The sequence below is a fragment of the Lactuca virosa genome, chromosome 8 (assembly GCF_052849685.1).
Source record: "Lactuca virosa cultivar CGN04683 chromosome 8, Lactuca_virosa_CGN04683_v6, whole genome shotgun sequence".
In the NCBI taxonomy this organism is placed as follows: domain Eukaryota; kingdom Viridiplantae; phylum Streptophyta; class Magnoliopsida; order Asterales; family Asteraceae; genus Lactuca; species Lactuca virosa.
In genome coordinates, this window is record NC_136433.1 from 153440845 (window position 1) to 153460212 (window position 19368).

A 19368-nucleotide genomic window follows, 5' to 3' on the forward strand; every position below is an offset into this window, starting at 1 on the left:
TCCTCATGTCCCAAAATTACAAAGTTGCCACTAGGGCATCTCATGGCTACTTCCTTCTATTACAGAGACCAAAATGACATGAATTAAACCATATGGATGAAATTATAAGTACCTAAATACCGGGGTGTTACAGAAAAAATAAAATAAAATAAATATATCAAAATTCATAATTTTTGGTACTCTTTAAATAGACATTCATATGGCTTTAAACGAAGATTGAAATTTTAACTTAGATTCATGCTGTGAATGCTGAAAACTAAAGTATATATATACAGTTCTGATTCACAGTGTGAATAATAGTAAGTCAGATTCTCATTATATACAGTTCAGGTTCACAATGTGAATATTAGTAAGTCATATTTCAATTATGAATCTTTGAAAATTGAATTATATACGATTCAGATTCATAGTATGAATAAGATCATTTGTGAATTTCACAAAACCAATTTATGAGTAATTAAAACGGTAAAATCTTATATAATTACAAAGAAATATACTTCGATTCACATGTAAATTTTACTAAATTAATTTTTTAATGATCAAAAGTGTTGAAATAGCAAGTCAAATTCACATTGTGAATGTCAAAAGCAAAATTATATGGATGTATATAAAAAGAGGATAAAAAACTATGAATTTGGGTGTATATATATATATATATATATATATATATATATATATATATATATATATATATATATATATATATATATATATATATAATAAATCTTTAAAATAGAAAAAAAAAAGGAAAAAAGGACTGAGATTTTGTTTTTGCTATGATCTGGTGCATGCACGTCTAACCTTTAAATATACTATCATTGACTCGACGAATTGCATTTTGCCAGATATAAAAAATGCATCTTTACTAAATTCATACCAATCTATCGGATTATTTGAATTTTGATGTAAAAGATTTATAGACGGTGCTCATATTTGGCTGCTAAGTACCTCTCCAATGGAAAAAATGTTTATGTTTTTGATCAATTGTTCTCTAAGAGTGAAGATTGTTCATTGTTTTCATGGTTTAAAATAGTTTGTTATTAAACCCATCTTCTCTGTATCTCTCTCTCTCTCTCTCTCTCTCTATATATATATATATATATATATATATATATATATATATATATATATATATATATATATATATATATATATATATATAAGGCTTCTAGCAACATCTTACATAAACCAAAAATAAAACAATATACATATTGAATGTTAAAATTAGAAGGGTTTTATATAGAAAAGTTATATTATTTTTGGAAAAATTGTATAAAGTCCTAAAAAAAATTTAATAGAAAAGTCATGATTATTTAACATTTTGCCTAAACTAACGATTTTTTTTATTATTTTTTTTAATTTTAACATGAAATGAAAGATTATGTGACTTTCCCAAAAAAAAAATGAGACATTTCCGTTAAAAAAAGATTTAAGATTTTATTAATTTTTTTTAAAATAATAAGACTTTTCTGCATAAAACCTAAATTAGAAATTAGGTTTTGAATACCCTTATTTTGTTTGATAGAACACATTTTCTGAATAAAAAATTGCATAATTTAAAGCTCTTTAAAGTTTAAAAAAAATGATAAATTTTTTTATGACAAAACATTGAAAATAACTAAATCTCACTAGTAGCTTAAAAAAATTATGAAGTTACCTATATACAAGTATATTGGGAAAACTCTAATAGAAACTTATACCTAACAATGTTCTTAATAAACACTTTACAACAATGAGAAGGTAATGAAGTTTTGGTGGTCTGTTCATTAAGGCAACGTTTGGCAACAGAACTGGACTGGACTGAACAGAACAGAACTAAACAGGACTGGACTGAACAGGACTAAACATGACTGAACTAATTTTTGTATAGTGTTTGGTAAGACTAGAACAGAACAGAACAAGTTACCGTAAAACGTTTGTTAAAGCTAGAAGTGAACATAACAACACCTAAAAGTTACCATATTTTCCAATGTCCTTATGTACAAAAAAGACTAAAAAATTAACTTAACATGAATCATTTCAAAATTAATAAAAAGATTCACACAAATTGTTTATAATTCCATATATTCGAAAAATGCTAATACTGATGTTAATATAAATCTCTTGTTGAAACACAATTACATGTATACAGTTGGATTAAATGTATAAGCCGTAGTTGGATTATGTCAATATAAAAATTACATTATAAGCCACAAGAGAGGGTTATATGAACTTAAAATTAGATGTCAAGATAACAATTAGAGGGGCTAGTAGAATACTGATTAACACACTCTGCAACATAGATCAATGTAAAAATTGAAGGTCAACACAAAAATTATAGAATATTGCCTAAAGAGCAATAGTGTTTTCTCAAAAACATTGAGTCGGTGGCTTTAGCTATCTATCTTATAAAAATAATAGGTTTAAGCTTATCCCACTGATTGGAATCACAAGTTTTGGTAATTCTCAAGATACAGTAAAATAAACAAGCCTCAATTTGAAACAAATTGGTAACTAAAGTTCCATTGAGTTAAGTAAACAGAAAATCGTACGTGTGATTATTGATGATACGCAGGAAGAGAAGGCGATAGTAAGCACTGCGTGATATTTGTGAAGAAGGCGTAGCAATGATGTCGAAGGAGAAGACAAAAAAATGTGATATTATTATTAAGACGTGATTATGAGGATAAACACATAGGAGATCAACATCAGAAAGAAAATCTACTGGAAAAAAAGATGTGCGTGTTCCGCTCAGTTCCATCCTTTTCGGTGGGACTAAAAATTTAGGAATGAGTCCCATTGGACTTGGTCAAAATTATTTCTTGTTCTTGTTCCATCCACGCCAAACACCCTCTCAAGAGTCCTAGTTCTGTTTTGTTCCATCCTGTACCACACAACAAACGCTACCTAAAAGTGTTATTGTGATTAAATTTATAAGGATATACCGATATATCAATGCTTAAGGGTCATGCTTTAACTTTAAGCCTCAAACAAATATGAAAGTTCAATAATTAAATTCAGAGTCAATTATATTTTTGGTTCCTGATTTGATTTTTACAACTAAGTTTTTTTTTTTTTTTTTTTTTTAATTTATTCCCAAAAATACAATATTTTTTTGGGTTAGAGACCAAAAATGCTATAAAAATATCAGTACTAAAATTAAAGAAATCTAGTATACTCAATGACCAAAAATGTACTTTGCTCTTGAATACCACATGTTCGAATACAATTAAATAAGATATTATAGAATATATAATTTAGAAAAAAAATTAGAACAAACTTTTATTCTAAGAAAATGTAAGGCCTGCTTATTTGTGGAATTCATTTTCACTTTTTGAGAAAAAAAAATTAGAAAAAAATGGAGTTTTCATTTTCAGTATAAAATCTAGAAAACTTGGTTGATTAAAAATAATTTATCATCGTAAATTATCAATTTATCAAGACATTATCAATTTATCATCGTAAATTATCTTTTATTCAAACTTATCTTTTAATTATCAATTTATCATCGTAAATTATAAGATTGTTCTCATCCGTAAATTAAACGTTTTATTATGTGAATTCGAATAAAAAGACAAAAAGAATGATTTAGTTTTTGATTCAAAATAGAAAGGACAAAAAGAAACAATTTATTTATGTAAACATCGGAAATTTTAAAGAAAAGAATGATTTAGTTTTTGATTCAAAATAAAAAGGACAAAAAGAAACAATTTATTTATGTACACATCGGAAATTTTTAAAGAAAATATTTGGGAAATCCAAGACAAAAAAAAAAAAAAAAAAAAAAAAGCTACATTGAAAGCATGACCAACAACGCGCAACACACGATCTTATCTTTAATTAATATTTTAATAATTAACAACGCCAAAATCTAGATATCTTACAAAAAAATACGGGTTATTTTTAATAATTAATGTATACACGTTTTATTGGTCAGTTTCCTAAAATTGGGAAAGATTACTTTTTTTTTTTTTTAAATGAATCGAACGAGTAACTAAAATACTTTCTTTAATCAGTAAATTCAAATTCAAATTCAAATCCAAAACTAGTTTTTGTAATAAATAATGAGTTAATGAGGTGCAATATGTGACAATGAAATCCCACCATCATTATTATATATATATTAAAGTTGTGGAAGAAAGGAATAGTAAATTTGAGATACTTTGTCTAAGTTTGGTCCCTTGATTTACATATCCGGTCCTTGTACTTCTTTAATTAATTTATTCATGTCTTTTGTTTGTGTTCCATTCAACTTCCCATTTTTTTGGCAGAATTGGTCCCTGTATTATTGTTGGAAGTTAGGAATACTAAATTTGGATGTTTTTTGGCAACTTTGGTCATTATTCTTTACCCATTTTGACACTTTTGGTCCTTGCAATCAATATTTTTACACTTTTTTGGAACCTTTTAATATTTAAAGTTTGGCCACAAAACTTTAACGGTTTGACAACTTTGATCCCTTTTCTAAAAAGTTGCTAATTCCTACCCCTTTAATTCTTTTAGCCATTTTCACACTTCTGGTCCTTACAGTCAAAACTTTTACATTTTTTGTCCGGGGCAAAGCCCGGACTTTCCATCCTTGCACTTTCTATGTCTGTCATATTTATCAATTTGGAAACAACATTAAAAGCTTCTGGCCCCCGCGTAGCGGGGGTAACCTTTCTAGTTTATAAATAAACTTGTTCTTATCTCCATAGATAACAATAAAGGTAATTGTAATAATACTGATGATCTTTTTAAAAACTATATAGACCATAGGCGTTAAAAATATACAAAATTAATGTATATATCTAATTAACATCACATGAAGTATATGTATTTTTTTATAGAAACTATATATCCTTTCGGCAAAATCATCACATATGGTATTGTTTATGTCGTTTACTTTCCTTCAACCTCATTCTAATTTCCTTATATCAAATAACAGAAGATTCAAATTTCATAATCAAATTATCAAACATTAACATCACTTACTTTTCTTCTGTCTTTTGTCGTTGTTTTGTTATCGATGATGGATATTGAATTATTTAATGAAAATTAAATGAATCATGCAATTTTTGAACATTTCATGGTAAAAAAAACTAAAAAAGCATATGAACAGAATCAGAAGAGGGGAGTAATTGTCACATTTTGAATATTTGTCTAAAAAAGATATAACCACCAAAATAAACTGAATTTTTCAAAATTATATAAAAAAATCACAGAATAATTCTAAGATTTTTGTAACAGAGACCTTAATATAATAATTGTACAAAATGTATCTTGTCAAACCAATAATTATTTATAATAAACATTCAAAAACCAATATGATAGTCCATTTTAATCAATCATTTTGGTGATTATCCCCTTAAAGAGCCCCACAGTTGTTTAAAGTTTAAACTTTGAGTAGATGATAAAACACCTCAAAGGTGCCAAGGACAAAATTGGAAATAGGAAGATATGACAACAAAGAAGAGCATAAAGATCAAAAAGAAAAACAGAGTCAATTCAATTGTATATATTTTGAACCCAATCCCCCGAAATTCTCCCAATTCTCTCTACCTAATGCTCCATGTTCAAATACCCACGCCCTAAATCTTTGTTTAATCAATACCCACATCCCAATTTCTCATAAATTTAAGCATCTTCCTCTTAATCAGATCAACCCTCTTTCGTCTTCTCAACTGCTGTCCTGTTTCATGGTTGGTCAGCTTAAAAAATGATCGAACCCTTTGACTTATTTCTTACGAAATCGGCTTTTTATTGATGTTATTACACTTCCCCTAATTCTAGGTTTTGAATTCGTGTTGAATTTTGTTTCAAATTTAGAGGAATTCATAATTCATTCATGGCGGTTCAAAAAGACAGGGTGAGGTTTAACGTTGGTGGTAAGATCTTCGAAACCACCGCCACAACCCTAGCAATCGCCGGCCGGGAATCTTACTTCGGAGCCATGTTTGATGAAAACTGGGACCTTCAAATCAATCCCGCCGGCGAACACTTCATTGATCGGAACCCAGATTGTTTTTCAATCCTCTTAGACTTATTACGAACAGGCGAGCTTTACATTCCACCAAACCTACCGGAAAAACTCCTCTATCGAGAAGCCTTGTTTTACGGCCTCATGGACCACGTCCGGTCAGCGAAATGGGGGCAGTTCGACGGCAACCGTCTTCAGCCGTCAAAATCCGTCACCGGCCGAGCACCAGGCGATGGAACAGCGATCCGAGCGTCTTCCGACGGCGGCTGTTGTGTCGCCCATGGAAGCATGGTCCACATTTACGATTGGATGTTAGAAGAACATCCTCCAATCAACCTCGATTACCAACGGGTCAATGACGCGGGTTGGGTCGGGCCGGTTGACCCAACCGGGCTCGTGATCAGCACGTGCGAACGGCTCGGCCGTGGTCAAGGCGGAATGGGGTTGTTCAATTCAACAACCGGAGAATTACGATACAAATTCAACGTCACACACGACGGCGTCGCCAAAAGTTACACCGCAGGTGCGTTGAGTTTTTCCGATGATTGTAAGTTATTCTCAAGTTGTAAAGGCCGAAGTAACGAATACGGAATCGGCGTTTGGGATCAAACCACCGGTCAACAAGTCGATTTCTTCTACGAACCACAAGGGTGGTCGCTCGGAGACGCCGATAAGCTCCAATGGCTAAACGGGTCCAACTGTTTATTAGTCGCCACTTTGTTCCCCAGAAAAGACAATTGTTACATTAGTCTGCTAGACTTCCGGTCAAAATCCATGGTCTGGTCATGGTCCGACATGTGGTCTCCGGTGAACAGCGACGACCGGCGCGTCCGTGACGCCATAGCCATGGAAGAAAACAGCTCGATTTGTGTTGTGAATGAGTTTGAAGATTTAGGGTTTATGGATTTGAGACGTGACGCTGGTTCAGTTCGATGGAGTTCAAGGTCTCGATTAATGAAAGGGAAAATGCCCGACGAGCCATGTTACCCTAAATTAGCTTTGCACGATGGACAACTGTTTTCCTCCATGAATGATTGCATCTCGGTGTTTTGTGGGTCTGATTGGGTTCTTACTTCGAGGCTTCGAAGGAGTTTTGGTGGGTCGATTTGTGATTTTTCAATTGGGGGTGATCGTCTTTTTGCTCTTCATAGTGAAGAAAATGTGTTTGATATTTGGGAAACTCCACCACCACCCATTGTGTGATTCGTTCTTTTGGATTTGTTATTGTTTCAGTGTGTTTTAGTTTACCAGATGCTAATCATAGAGATTTACTGTTTTAGTGTGTTTAGTTATCACTTGCTAATCATAGAGATTTATAAAAGGAGGTTAAATTGTTTAATGTTACTAAAATTTAACAGTGTGCTTGATAACCATAGCCCAAATGTACTTGAAATTTGATAAACGGTAGCCCAAGCCCCAATGTGTATCTTTTATTTTATGTTGAATTGTTCACAAAAACAATTGATTTTTTAATATGTTACATGTAAATTCTATAAAGCGAAAATAATAAAAACTAAAAACTCTTATATTTAAAAAAAAAAGCTATTTAAAAATGTTTTTGAATGAGAAACTTTTGGCTCGTATTTTGAATAAGGTTTTTTTTTTTTTTTTTAACATAAAAAATTAAAAGCTTTGAAAAACTTGTTTCTAGAAGTACACATAGAAAAGATGTTATCACGATTTAAAAGGAGTTTGTTTTGTTCTAGTCAGTTTATTTATTATTTTCGTTCATATGCCAAAATCCAAATGCTATTTTAAAATTATTAGAACTAATACGCTCGCGTTTTCATTTTAAAACCAAGGCAACCTAGCTATAATGACTTGTACATTATGCACTGGAACTTGTACATTGAAAAGGGAGCTAGGATGGGCCTTTTGAGCTTATCCGATTTCTTTTTGACCATTCACTTTTGCAAAGTGATTCTTGGCCATGTGGTTGCTAACTGACTTCAAAACTAACTCTTCTTGCATTGGTGGCTGCCTGCTCACAGTGATTATGTAGCATATGGGATCTGCCACTTTTTATACTTAAAAATAAGGTAACATAACTATAGGGTATGGGAACATTTGGGAAAAGTTTCATTGCTATAGACCTTGTATAAGTGTATATGCATTGTTCACTTGTACCTCTAGCCACTTCAGTTGTGCATTTTAACCTACATTAAAATTTGTATATTGCTAAAAATCTTGGGTGTTTTTAACCTCTTGAACATAATGCTTCTAAGATTGATAAAATTGTTTTTCCCGAAAACATGAAATCTCAATTCCAAATGATTTGCATATTAGGAATTAAAACTTGTTCCTTGGTCCAGAAAAGGGGGCTATAGCCTTTAAGATCATGTGCATCAAGATTTAAGAATCTTGAATGCCTCTAACCATTATAAAACCTGCACACAAGATGGAGTAAAACAATCACTTAATACCCCACAAGACCTTTGTCTTGCTTCCTGGTCTCACTAAAATTAATCAAATAAACTATTACACAAAGTTCAAATAAACCATTAAACAAAGTTCCAAAACTGCATTGTTTGACCAAATTTCAATTAAAAAATACTAGTAACGGGATCCACGCGAACAAAACATCAATTATAAACAACTAAAGATGATTAATTACTATAGGTTTGCCAATCGAGGGCCATCTGTCACTAGGATATATATATATATATATATATATATATATATATATATATATATATATATATATATATATATATATATATATATATATATATATATATATATATATATATATATATACTAGGCGTAACCTCGTGCGTTGCGCACGAATGCATTTAAGTGGTTAAAATAATTATGGAAAAAAATAGAAATATGTTGAAATTTACATTTTTAGTCATGTTTTGGACATTAACCGAATTATCAAATAACATAAAAATTCATCAATTTATATTTTGATACTATCTAATATAGTCCATACCTTATAACCTTTACTTTTACTTTTATAATATCTTATATATATTATAAGTTTTTGTATAACAATAACATTAATATAATCTATTTTTCTTATGTCCGATAATATTTATTGGATAAAATAAGAAATAAGTGTTTTAAATGAGCTATTAATAAACAATATTGAACTAATAAACTTTGTATTACGCTATTTATATTACACCAAAACATCCAAAGTTTCATATATAAACTTTCAAATATAAAACATTGAAATTAAGAATGAAGTGATATAAAATATATCATTATACATAAATGTCATTAAGAGTTTTAAAATAAGTCGATTAGTAAATATGATATTTAATTTTAATTACATATTTTGCAAGGCATACGTATGACTTTATGTTGGTGCGCCGAAAATCCTCTTTCTTAATTTGTACCTAAAAAATTAACGTGAATATGAATATAAAATAGATATTACTAAGCATTAATATAAATAATTAAAAGGGTATGTGGATCTCCTACCACCGGTTAAAGACAACATACCTCTCTAGTGGTATCGATTCGTATGTGAAATTGAAGTAGTCATTCTATGTACACCTTGTTTTCTAATTACATAAACAAATATGAGTAACCAAACATAAAAATGTTATCTTTATGTAGGAAAAATATTTTAGTTAACTAACAAATTAAATAATATAAGTTTAAGAGTTAAGAGTTTCAAAACATTAATATTTTTATTAATCAATCAATTAAGTAACACATGTTGAAATTTTTACAATCATTATTAAAAAGCATTTGAAATATTAGATTTTAAATGAATTTTGGTTGAAATGTTTTGACCTCTATTATAATATATATATATATATATATATATATATATATATATATATATATATATATATATATATATATATATATATATAGGGAAGGGTTATTTAGAAAACAAAAAAACCCTAAAAAACCCTAAAAATCATAAAAATGCATAAAAAAATACTTAGAGATTACAAAACTTTTTTTTAAATTTTTCATAAAAAAATCGCAGGTTTTTTAATAAATTCGCTGAAAAAAAAGAAAAAACCAATTTAAAAAAAAAAGTTTAAAAAAAAATTTTCAAAAAAAAATCAGCGAATTTATTTAAAAACATGCGATTTTTTCATAAAAAAATTCAAAAAAAAGTTTTGTGATCTCTAAGTATTTTTTTTATGCATTTTTATGATTTTTAAAGTTTTTTGTTTTCCATACAACCTAAACCTATATATATATATATATATATATATATATATATATATATATATATATATATATATATATATATATATATATATATATATATATATATATATAGAGAGAGAGAGAGAGAGAGATCGAAAGTATAACATATGTATGAGTTTTAATTAATTATCTTTTTGAAACGGTACAATTACAAAAACAAAAAAAAAACATATTTAAAATATTTAATTAAATATTTTCGACATCACCCTATATAACATATGATCAATATATTAACGATTAAACCACAATATACAACGACTGTATTACAATAATCCAAAAATGAAGAAAATATATAAACGAATTAGTATAACAAACTTACAAATTAAAAGCTCTAATATAATAGTATATCTCCAAAAGTGGTCATAAGAACTCAACCCAACACAAAAACTTTTCACTAAATGCTAATTAAACATAATATAAGTTATAAAACTTTTGAGTGTTAAATCATAATTAAGAAAGCTTTTGAGTTGCATTAGTTAAAAAAAGGGGGTTTCAAATTAATGTGGTTTGAGGAAGTTAAAAATGGGGTTTCAAATGCATGAGATTCAAGAAAAAAAATGCTAGCTTTATAAGTATGTATGATATATATATATATATATATATATATATATATATATATATATATATATATATACACAAAAAAACCCTAAAAATCATAAAAATGCATAAAAAATACCTAGAGATCACAAAACTTTTTTTTGACATTTTTATGAAAAAATCGCAGGTTTTTAAAGAAATTCGCTGAAAAAAATTTTGAAATTTTTTTTTTTTTATAAAAAAAAAAAACTGATTTTTTAATTTTTTTTTTCAGCGAATTATAAAAAAAATTCAAAAATTTTTTTTTGTGATCTCTAAGTATTTTTTTATGCATTTTTAGGGTTTTTTTAGGGTTTTTTGTTTTCCATAGAACTTAAACCTATATATATATATATATATATATATATATATATATATATATATATATATATATATATATATATATATATATATATATATATATATATATATATAGGGAGTCATAATAATCATAAAATTCATAAAAATTTTAAAATTTTCAAACAATACCACAAACCATCATTGTTCACAAAATAGTTTTCAAAACATGTTTATTATCAGAGTTTTTCCCAAAATTATAGAACAAAACATGAAGAGGTGCATGATCACGCCTTTGACTTCCCGCGATCATCTGAGGTACCTGAAACATAACCCAAAACTGTAAGCCCAAAGCTTAGTGAGTTCCCCAAAAATACCACCACGATACAAAACCAACATAATCACAATAAACAGCATGCATACAGAGCCTTCAGTCTGACTGGAACGCCCCACCGACCTGCAGTTTACCTAGTACACTCACAGAACCTACAGCATGACTGGCACGTCACACCGGGCCTTCATCCTATCTGGAACGTTCTCTGGGCCTTCGGCCTGACTGGTACACCCCACTGGCCTTCAGTGTATTCGGGACGCCCTGGGTCTGATGGCTTTCAACACAAAGCAGGACCGTCTCAACCCAACCAGACATACACCGTGTCGACATAAAATATAACAGATAATCATACAATTAACCAGCCAATAACAAGTAGACAGATCTTACAGATCACTAAGCATAGCATCATCCTATCTACTAGGATACAAATCTAACATATCACTACAACACTCAATCATACGATAATCAGGATAACAATCCAAAGGGTCAGCCTTTGTGCCTTCGACCCATAAGTACAGTGATGAAAACTCGCCTCACAACTGGATAGAACTGATGAGGCCCGCCTTTGAATCTCAGCTCTCAACACAAAACCTAAATCCACCAAGTGACCAATTCCATCAAAATCCTAAAATACCCAAAATGCCCTCAAAGTCAAACTTGGTCAAACTCAAAGTCAACAGGTCAAACCCAATAAACCAATTGAGACACATTCTTGAGCTCAAAACACACACTAACGGCTAGGGTTTTGAAAAAATGTCTCAAAAGGGTTTGGAGGCTGAAAAGGTGGAGAGAAATGAGCTATAAGGATGCTTAAATACCTCCCAAACCTTAAAACTTAGGGTTTCCTCCTGACATTAGTACGCCCAGCATACTAAGGCGCGCCTTAGTACGCTCAACGTACCCTCGTGTACGCTTAGCGTAGTCAACCTGCCCGAAATTATCATATTTCCCTTAAGGCTTCAAGGCACTTCCTTTTGGGCTTTGGGACCAAAATGACATATAATAAAATTACAAGGATGAATTTAGGAATACCTGAACTTCGGGATGTTACAGGAGTGGTTCAAATGAGAACCCAAAAAGTTTAAAAACTCTAAAAGCCATTTTAAAATTTTTTTTATTAAGGACATTTTTAACAAATCAACCATTAATATTATACTAAGCAAAATTTTTCATTCCCTAGTTTACAAACTAGTTTCTACTTGTTGTTTAACAACCGTCGGACCACCGACGGACCGCCGTCAGACCACCGCCGGACTAAAACCAAATTCAATGGCATTTTCTGGTCTTATTCACAGCTTAATATAATAAACATTGTAGTTCTCATTTCTTTGGTAATAGCCAAATGCACAAAAAATTTATAAAAAAAATAGATTTATGACATGAGAAATTCATTTTTTTTTAAATTGTAGATTTCTTTAAAAAATATATTGTGTATAAGACATGTTCATAGTTTAAAATATCATATTCATAGTTTAATAAACATATTAATTCACTAATACATAGTTTAATATTTTCATGCATACATTCATTCATATTTTCACATAAAAGTTATATAAAATATACAATTTAGTACAATCCATTTTTAGTTTAATACATAAATTTCATAACATAATACAATCTATAATACATTAATTCACATATTTAAAGAATTCAAACTCAAACTTTACCTCCACCAACTAACACATGTCACCATCTACTACATGTGCCACCGACGCAATCATCATTCATTCTGAATCAAATATGTGCCACTTGTGCCACTAACGCAATTATCGATCTTTCAAATCAAATATGTGTGTAAAATGATGAATTGACAACTTAAATACTATGTTCATAGTTTAATAAACCAATTAGTTCACTAATTTAGAGTTTAATGCAAAATAATTTTAAAACCAATGTATTCTTACATATTTATACACTACAAAAAAATGAATATATTTACAAGAAAATTAATACAAACATTCTTATATATAAATTATTCATATTTTAACACAAAATTCATAAAAAAAATCACAGTTTAATACAATCAATTCACAGCTTAATACAGTTAATTCACTATTTAAAACACAAAATTCACAACTTAATATAATAATTTCACTATTTAATACACAAAAATTATATATTCAAAGTCATATTCTCAACTTAAAATTTTCATTTATATCTTCATACGTATAGGCTAGTGGTTCTTTTAAAGTTTATTTATAAAAATATTCACAATTTAAATTTTATATATTTATTCTAAATTAGATAAAATTGTATATGTGTATAATTTTTCTTTCATCTCATATTTTAGAAGAAAAAAATCATAAAAAAAACAGTTTAATACAATTACAATCAATTCACAACTTAATACAGTTATCACAACTTAATACAATTAATTCACAACTTAATACAGTCAATTCACAGTTAAAACACATATTCATAATTTAATACATCGATACATATACCATTCATAGTTAAATACAAAACAAATTAAACATTTTTTTTCCAATCATTTTAACGAATACTTTGTGAATTGTATAAAAGTCAAATTTAAAGATGACATTTTCATATGTTTTTATCTAAACTATCTCTTGATGCCAATTCTATCTAAGTTCACAACTAATTTTACAAAAAAAAAGTTAAAATAATATTTTCAATTTAAAATCACATCGTAAAACAATATTCACAGTTTAAAATACATATTCGCAGTTTAATACAACGATATATATACCATTCATAGTTAAATACAAAACATATAAAATATTTTTTTTTAAATCATTTTAACGAACACCTTGCAAGTTGTATCAAAATGGAATATCAAGATGACATTTATATATGCTTTATCTAAATTATCTTTTAACTGTCCATTCTTTCTAAATTCATAATTAATTTTACAAAAGAAAACGATAAAATAATATTTGCAGTTTAAAATCACATCTATAACAATATTTATAGTTTAAAACACATATTCACAGTTTAAACACACATTCACAGTTTAATATATCGATACATACACCATTCACAATTAAATGCAAAACATATAAAATATTCTCTTTTTATTCATTTTAACAAACACTCTGTGAGTTGTATCAAAATTGGATTTCAAAATGACATTTCCATATGCTTAATCTAAATTATCAAACAAGTGATGAATTAATTTACTTGTAAAATAGTTGAGGATTTAATGTAAATTCAAGTACGTATTAAATTTCATATCTAAGCTTTTATTTTATAATCAATTAATTCATCCATTATGTAATAAATTAGTTGATTGTAAAATTCATTATCTGTAATACCATATTTTGAAAAGAAAAGAGAAACACTCAAACACCTAAACAAATAAACTAATGTATTACGTACAACTAAACAAATGAAATAATAATCTATTAAACAAGTAAAGTAATAAATTGCGTACCTTTAGATTGCTAGGTTTAATTCCACCGGTTCAACATCAGAAGCAATCACGCAATTTACCAAAAACTCACCAGGCAATCTACTCCAATTAAGTCTAAAACGCCGTCGAAAACACTAGACGGAACCGCCGGAAAAACTTTTCGGAATAGCTGTCGAAAAACATCACGTTCTCTACGTAATTTCATATCTAACCTGAAAAGGACATAAACATCACCGGAAAACGACACTCAACGGAAGAAAGTGGACATGAACAGCAGATCTGAAAGAAGGTGAGTAGAAGCAGATCTGGAAGGATGCGGTTGTCGTGGATCTCATCGGAACTTCATAGATCTATAGTTAAAAATCGTAGATCGAGAGGCAAATATTATAGAGCTGAGGTAAAAATCATAGATCTGGAATCGGATGGAGCTTGTACGTCTGATGACGGTAGTTTATTAGTGGTAGGAGATGGAGACGACACATTGGAGATGCATCTAAGTCAGTAACAAACGGTTCCAGATTTAAAATCCGTTACTAGTGGTGATGGCGGTGGTAAGGTTGCCGTCGACGGTGGATGACGGTGGTGAGGTCGCCATCAGCGATGGTGGCTGTTGTGGTGTTCATCAGAAGATGAGGTTGAAGGAGGTGAGAAAGTTTTTTTTTTTTTTTAGGGTAATTATGAAAAAATATTGTCCACTCAAAAGTAATAGAATGAGTTCTACATAAAGACCATTATGGCCCTTATTGTCTTTTTTTATTATTATTTATAAAAATCTTAAGAAAATACAAAATATCAAAAAAAATATAAAAACAACTTTAATTATAAGCTAAAAATAGGTGGTTCTTAAGTTTTTAACCTTTAGTGGTTCTCATTTGATCTTTAACACACACACATATATATATATATATATATATATATATATATATATATATATATATATATATATATATATATATATATATATATATATATATATATATATGTGGGATCCGTTGAGAACTCATAGTTTCCCGAGAACCCGAAAACTAAAGGTGGAACGTTAGATCAAAATTAACTTATTAAGGGCATGATCGTTCTCTTATCAATCTCATTTAATGTTTGATTTTTTGTGTTATTGGGAATATTAATAAAAAAATATAAAAATTAACCTAATAAATCAAATTTTCGGATTTTTTTTAAAATAATAATTTTCAAATTTTTAAAAATATGCAAAATTTTTAATTTTTTTGAAAAGCATGAATTTTTTTAAAAAAGTTGAAAAAAAATATAATTTAAAAAAAAACATGTAATTTTTTTAAAAACAATAATTGTTTAAAAATCAGTAAATTAAAAAAAACAAAATATTTAAAAAAACTATAATTCTTTTAACCAAAAAAATCAACGTTTTAGGTGCATATATGCATATTTTTTCAAGTGCATATATGCATATTTCATATACTATAATATTCATAAGTAAATCATAAAAAACCCATTTTTATTTACTAATCTATAAACACAATATTACAAGTATTTTATTGATACAAAATAAAATATATAATATAAAAAATGCGACAAATTTTCAAAAAGTTTTCAAGCCTTCATGTCAAGATATTCATATTTTCTTCAATTTAGCATTTTTCACCTCTTCAATATTTTCCATAAATTCTTCCATATCTACAAGAAAAATAAAAAAAAATAATTAATGCAAGAATGCTCACAAAAAATGCATATGTATATATCATATAAGATTCACATGTGATTATATCAAGTAAGATTTACATATGATTAGATAATATGATATTCATATGTGGTTGTATCTTCTAAGATTTAAATGTGAAATTCACAAGAAAATTAAAAAAAAAATTAACGAAAAACACTCACACAAAATGCATGCGTGCATATAGACGTAATTCATATGTGTTTCACTTGTGATTTACATGTGAATCACATGTGATTTAGATGTGAATCACATATAATTTGTAACATCTTGTTTCAGATCGTTTCCATTTCGGGGTGGTGATCTAGGATTGGGTATTGGTAGCCTTAGGATCTTTGAAGAGTTGAGTTTTTGTCTCATTTGGAGGTGGATGATGTATACTGGATGATCCGGGTATTTGGTTTGTGTTTTGGAATTAAAGGGTATTTCGGTAATATGTCAACTCGGGCTTCTATGGAAAATGGATGTTTGTTCGGGATATGGTAAGACATGTATGGGTTGATTAAAGCATGGAGCTTCTCGTTACCTTTTTATGGATATATGGATCGTCAAAATCGGACAAATATCGAAGAAGTTATGGCCTTCAGAATGTGTTAGGGTTTAAAGGGAAACCCTAGTACGCGGGGCGTACCTAGGGCGTACGCGGGGCGTGCTATTGTGGAGGAGGGTGCGCGAGGCGTAATATGGTTTACGCTGAGCGTAGTGTGAAGGGCTGATCGGGGGTGCGAGACCTCGTACACTGGGCGTACGAGGAGTACGCGGGGCGTACGGGGGGTTAAGTGAAAACCCTAATTTCTAGTGTTGGACCCCATTTAAACACGCTTATATCATTTGGACCAAACCCTAAATAGCTTCCATAGCATCTTTTCGTCCTTAAACCCCATATTTTCAAGAGGGTGTGAGTTTTGAGCCTAAAGGTGATTTTGGTGACCATTTTAGTGGATTTGCAAGAAGAAGGAGGTGGTGTCCAAGCTTTGAACGTGGGAAGAGCTTGAGGGTCCTGCATCTAGAGTATCTTGGAGAGATTTTGAAGGTAAAAAGCTTACACCTTGCTTATCCTTTTTGCTTGTTGAGTTAGGGTTTTCTAGAAGTCTATTTTTGAGTCCATAAATCCTCTCTTGTGAGTTTGGGCAACTCCATAGGTTAGGGAAGTTAGATCTGAGGTTCTTGGGCTTGGTCATAACATAAAAATGTTAGCTTGATGACTTCTATGGCTCCATTCATGAATTAAGACCTTTGGAAAGGTCTTAATGAGATAGAATGGGTTGTTGGTATCTTATATGGCAAGTAAGGGCATAAAGTTGCCAACTTTATGCCTTAGGACCTTAAAAGCAACTAAGATCTGGGTTTTGGTCAAGGTGACTTTGTGCATTAAGCACTTAATGGAGTTTGAAGCAAGGCAGCTCGTACGCTGGGCGTACTAGGTTGTATGTTGCATGTACAAACCATAAGCTTAGTACGCTAAGCGTGCTGAAGAGGTACGTTGGGCGTACACTTCTAGTGAGTCTTGGGCCTCCGACGGATCTTTGAGCCTTTTGGGTTTGGACTTGCTAGTGTAGTGGGCCCTGATTTTATGATTGAGCCTTTTGGGCTTTATGGCCCATTATATTTTGGACCTGGATGCTAGGCCCATTAATGAAGAAAGACTTTTGGGCCTTATTGGGCCTTGTGTCATTTGGGTTTGGGCTATCTTTTGGGGATTGGTTGCTTGGGGCTTTGTTGGGCCATCTGTAATCAAGTGTTTAGATTGGGGAAATGTTAATGGGCTTTAGGGTAAGGCCCAAGTAAGGGTTTGGGCCCAATTTGGAAAATTGGGCCATAAGTGGGCTTTAGATGATTATTGGGTTGTGGACCTTTATGATTGAGAGTTTGGGCCTTAGTCTTGGACCAAACTAGGCGAGGGGTAAAATGGTCTTTTTACCCCATATATGGATTATTGGCTTTGGAGTTTGGAACCCAATTGTTAATTAGGTGTTATTTGTTTGATAGCACGGGTTTATAGCGGATCTGCAGTTAGAGAGTATCTGTGGGTTTCAACTATTTGAGGTGAGTCTTCTCACTATATCCATGGGTCGAAGGCACCAATGCCGACCCATTACTTGTTATGTGGAATGCTAGTTGCCTCTGTGATGCTTGCATTAAAGACCATGGGGGGAGCCCACGGCACTTGGTTATCAAACCTTGGGGGGAGCCCATTACATTCCAAGTATGTTATGTTTGGGTTGAAATATACCCCAGGGCGGGGCCCACTATGTTATGTTTGGCAATTGTCTGTATGTTGCAAGATATTCTATGGTTACATGTTATGGTATTTTGGGGAAATCATTAAGCTTCGTGCTTACGGTTTTCAGTTTATGTTTTCAGGTACTTCGGTTTTCAAATGGAAAACTCGGGATGATTGCAGAGCACACACCACATGTTTTCGTATTTTGTGAATTACTCTGACTTGATGATATTTTGCTAAACCTTTGTTCCTTGGTTTTTTGGGAAAGATATCTATTAATGATTTATTAATTTAAAAACAAAAAGTTTTATGTCTTGATTTTCGGGACGTTACAAGTTGGTATCAGAGTCTTGGTTTGAGGGATTCAAACATGCTTTCGGGTGTGTCTGAACTCAAACTGAGGATTTGGTAAAGTTTTTAAAAGAAAAGTATTTTCAAGAAAAGAGTTTTCTAAGATAAGAAAAGGGTGTGGTGCATGCAATCAGCCGAGCTCAAGTAAGTTTTCCCAGAATACCCATACATGATATTTGTTATGATTTGATTGATGAATATGTGAATCGCATGCTAGTTAGGGCTAAGGATCTGCTCAGTTATTGCATGATAGAATGCTAGGAGAGATGCCTTTATATGCATATTGTATGAGCTGGTAGACTTGCATGCTAGTGCTGATTAGTTATTGGTAGATTGGCCTGATATGTGATGCCTTGTAGTCTTGGGAGTATTGGATGCTATGCTGAGGTGGGAATATCTA

The 19368-nt window shown here is 30.5% G+C and overlaps 1 protein-coding gene across 1 annotated transcript; it reads left to right on the forward strand.

Annotated features, from left to right (window-relative positions):
* Positions 1-5372: 5372 nt before the first annotated feature.
* On the forward strand, positions 5373-7226 carry LOC145133078 (BTB/POZ domain-containing protein At4g30940-like). Its single transcript, XM_079068018.1, has one exon. The coding sequence runs from the start codon at positions 5807-5809 to the stop codon at positions 7139-7141; it is 1335 nt and encodes a 444-aa protein (XP_078924144.1). The 5' UTR covers positions 5373-5806; the 3' UTR covers positions 7142-7226.
* The last annotated feature ends 12142 nt before the right edge of the window (positions 7227-19368 follow it).

What these genes read in the sequence shown, in the direction of transcription:
- LOC145133078 (XM_079068018.1), top strand. Translation starts at nt 5,807, where the DNA reads ATGGCGGTTCAAAAAGACAGGGTGAGGTTTAACGTTGGTGGTAAGATC.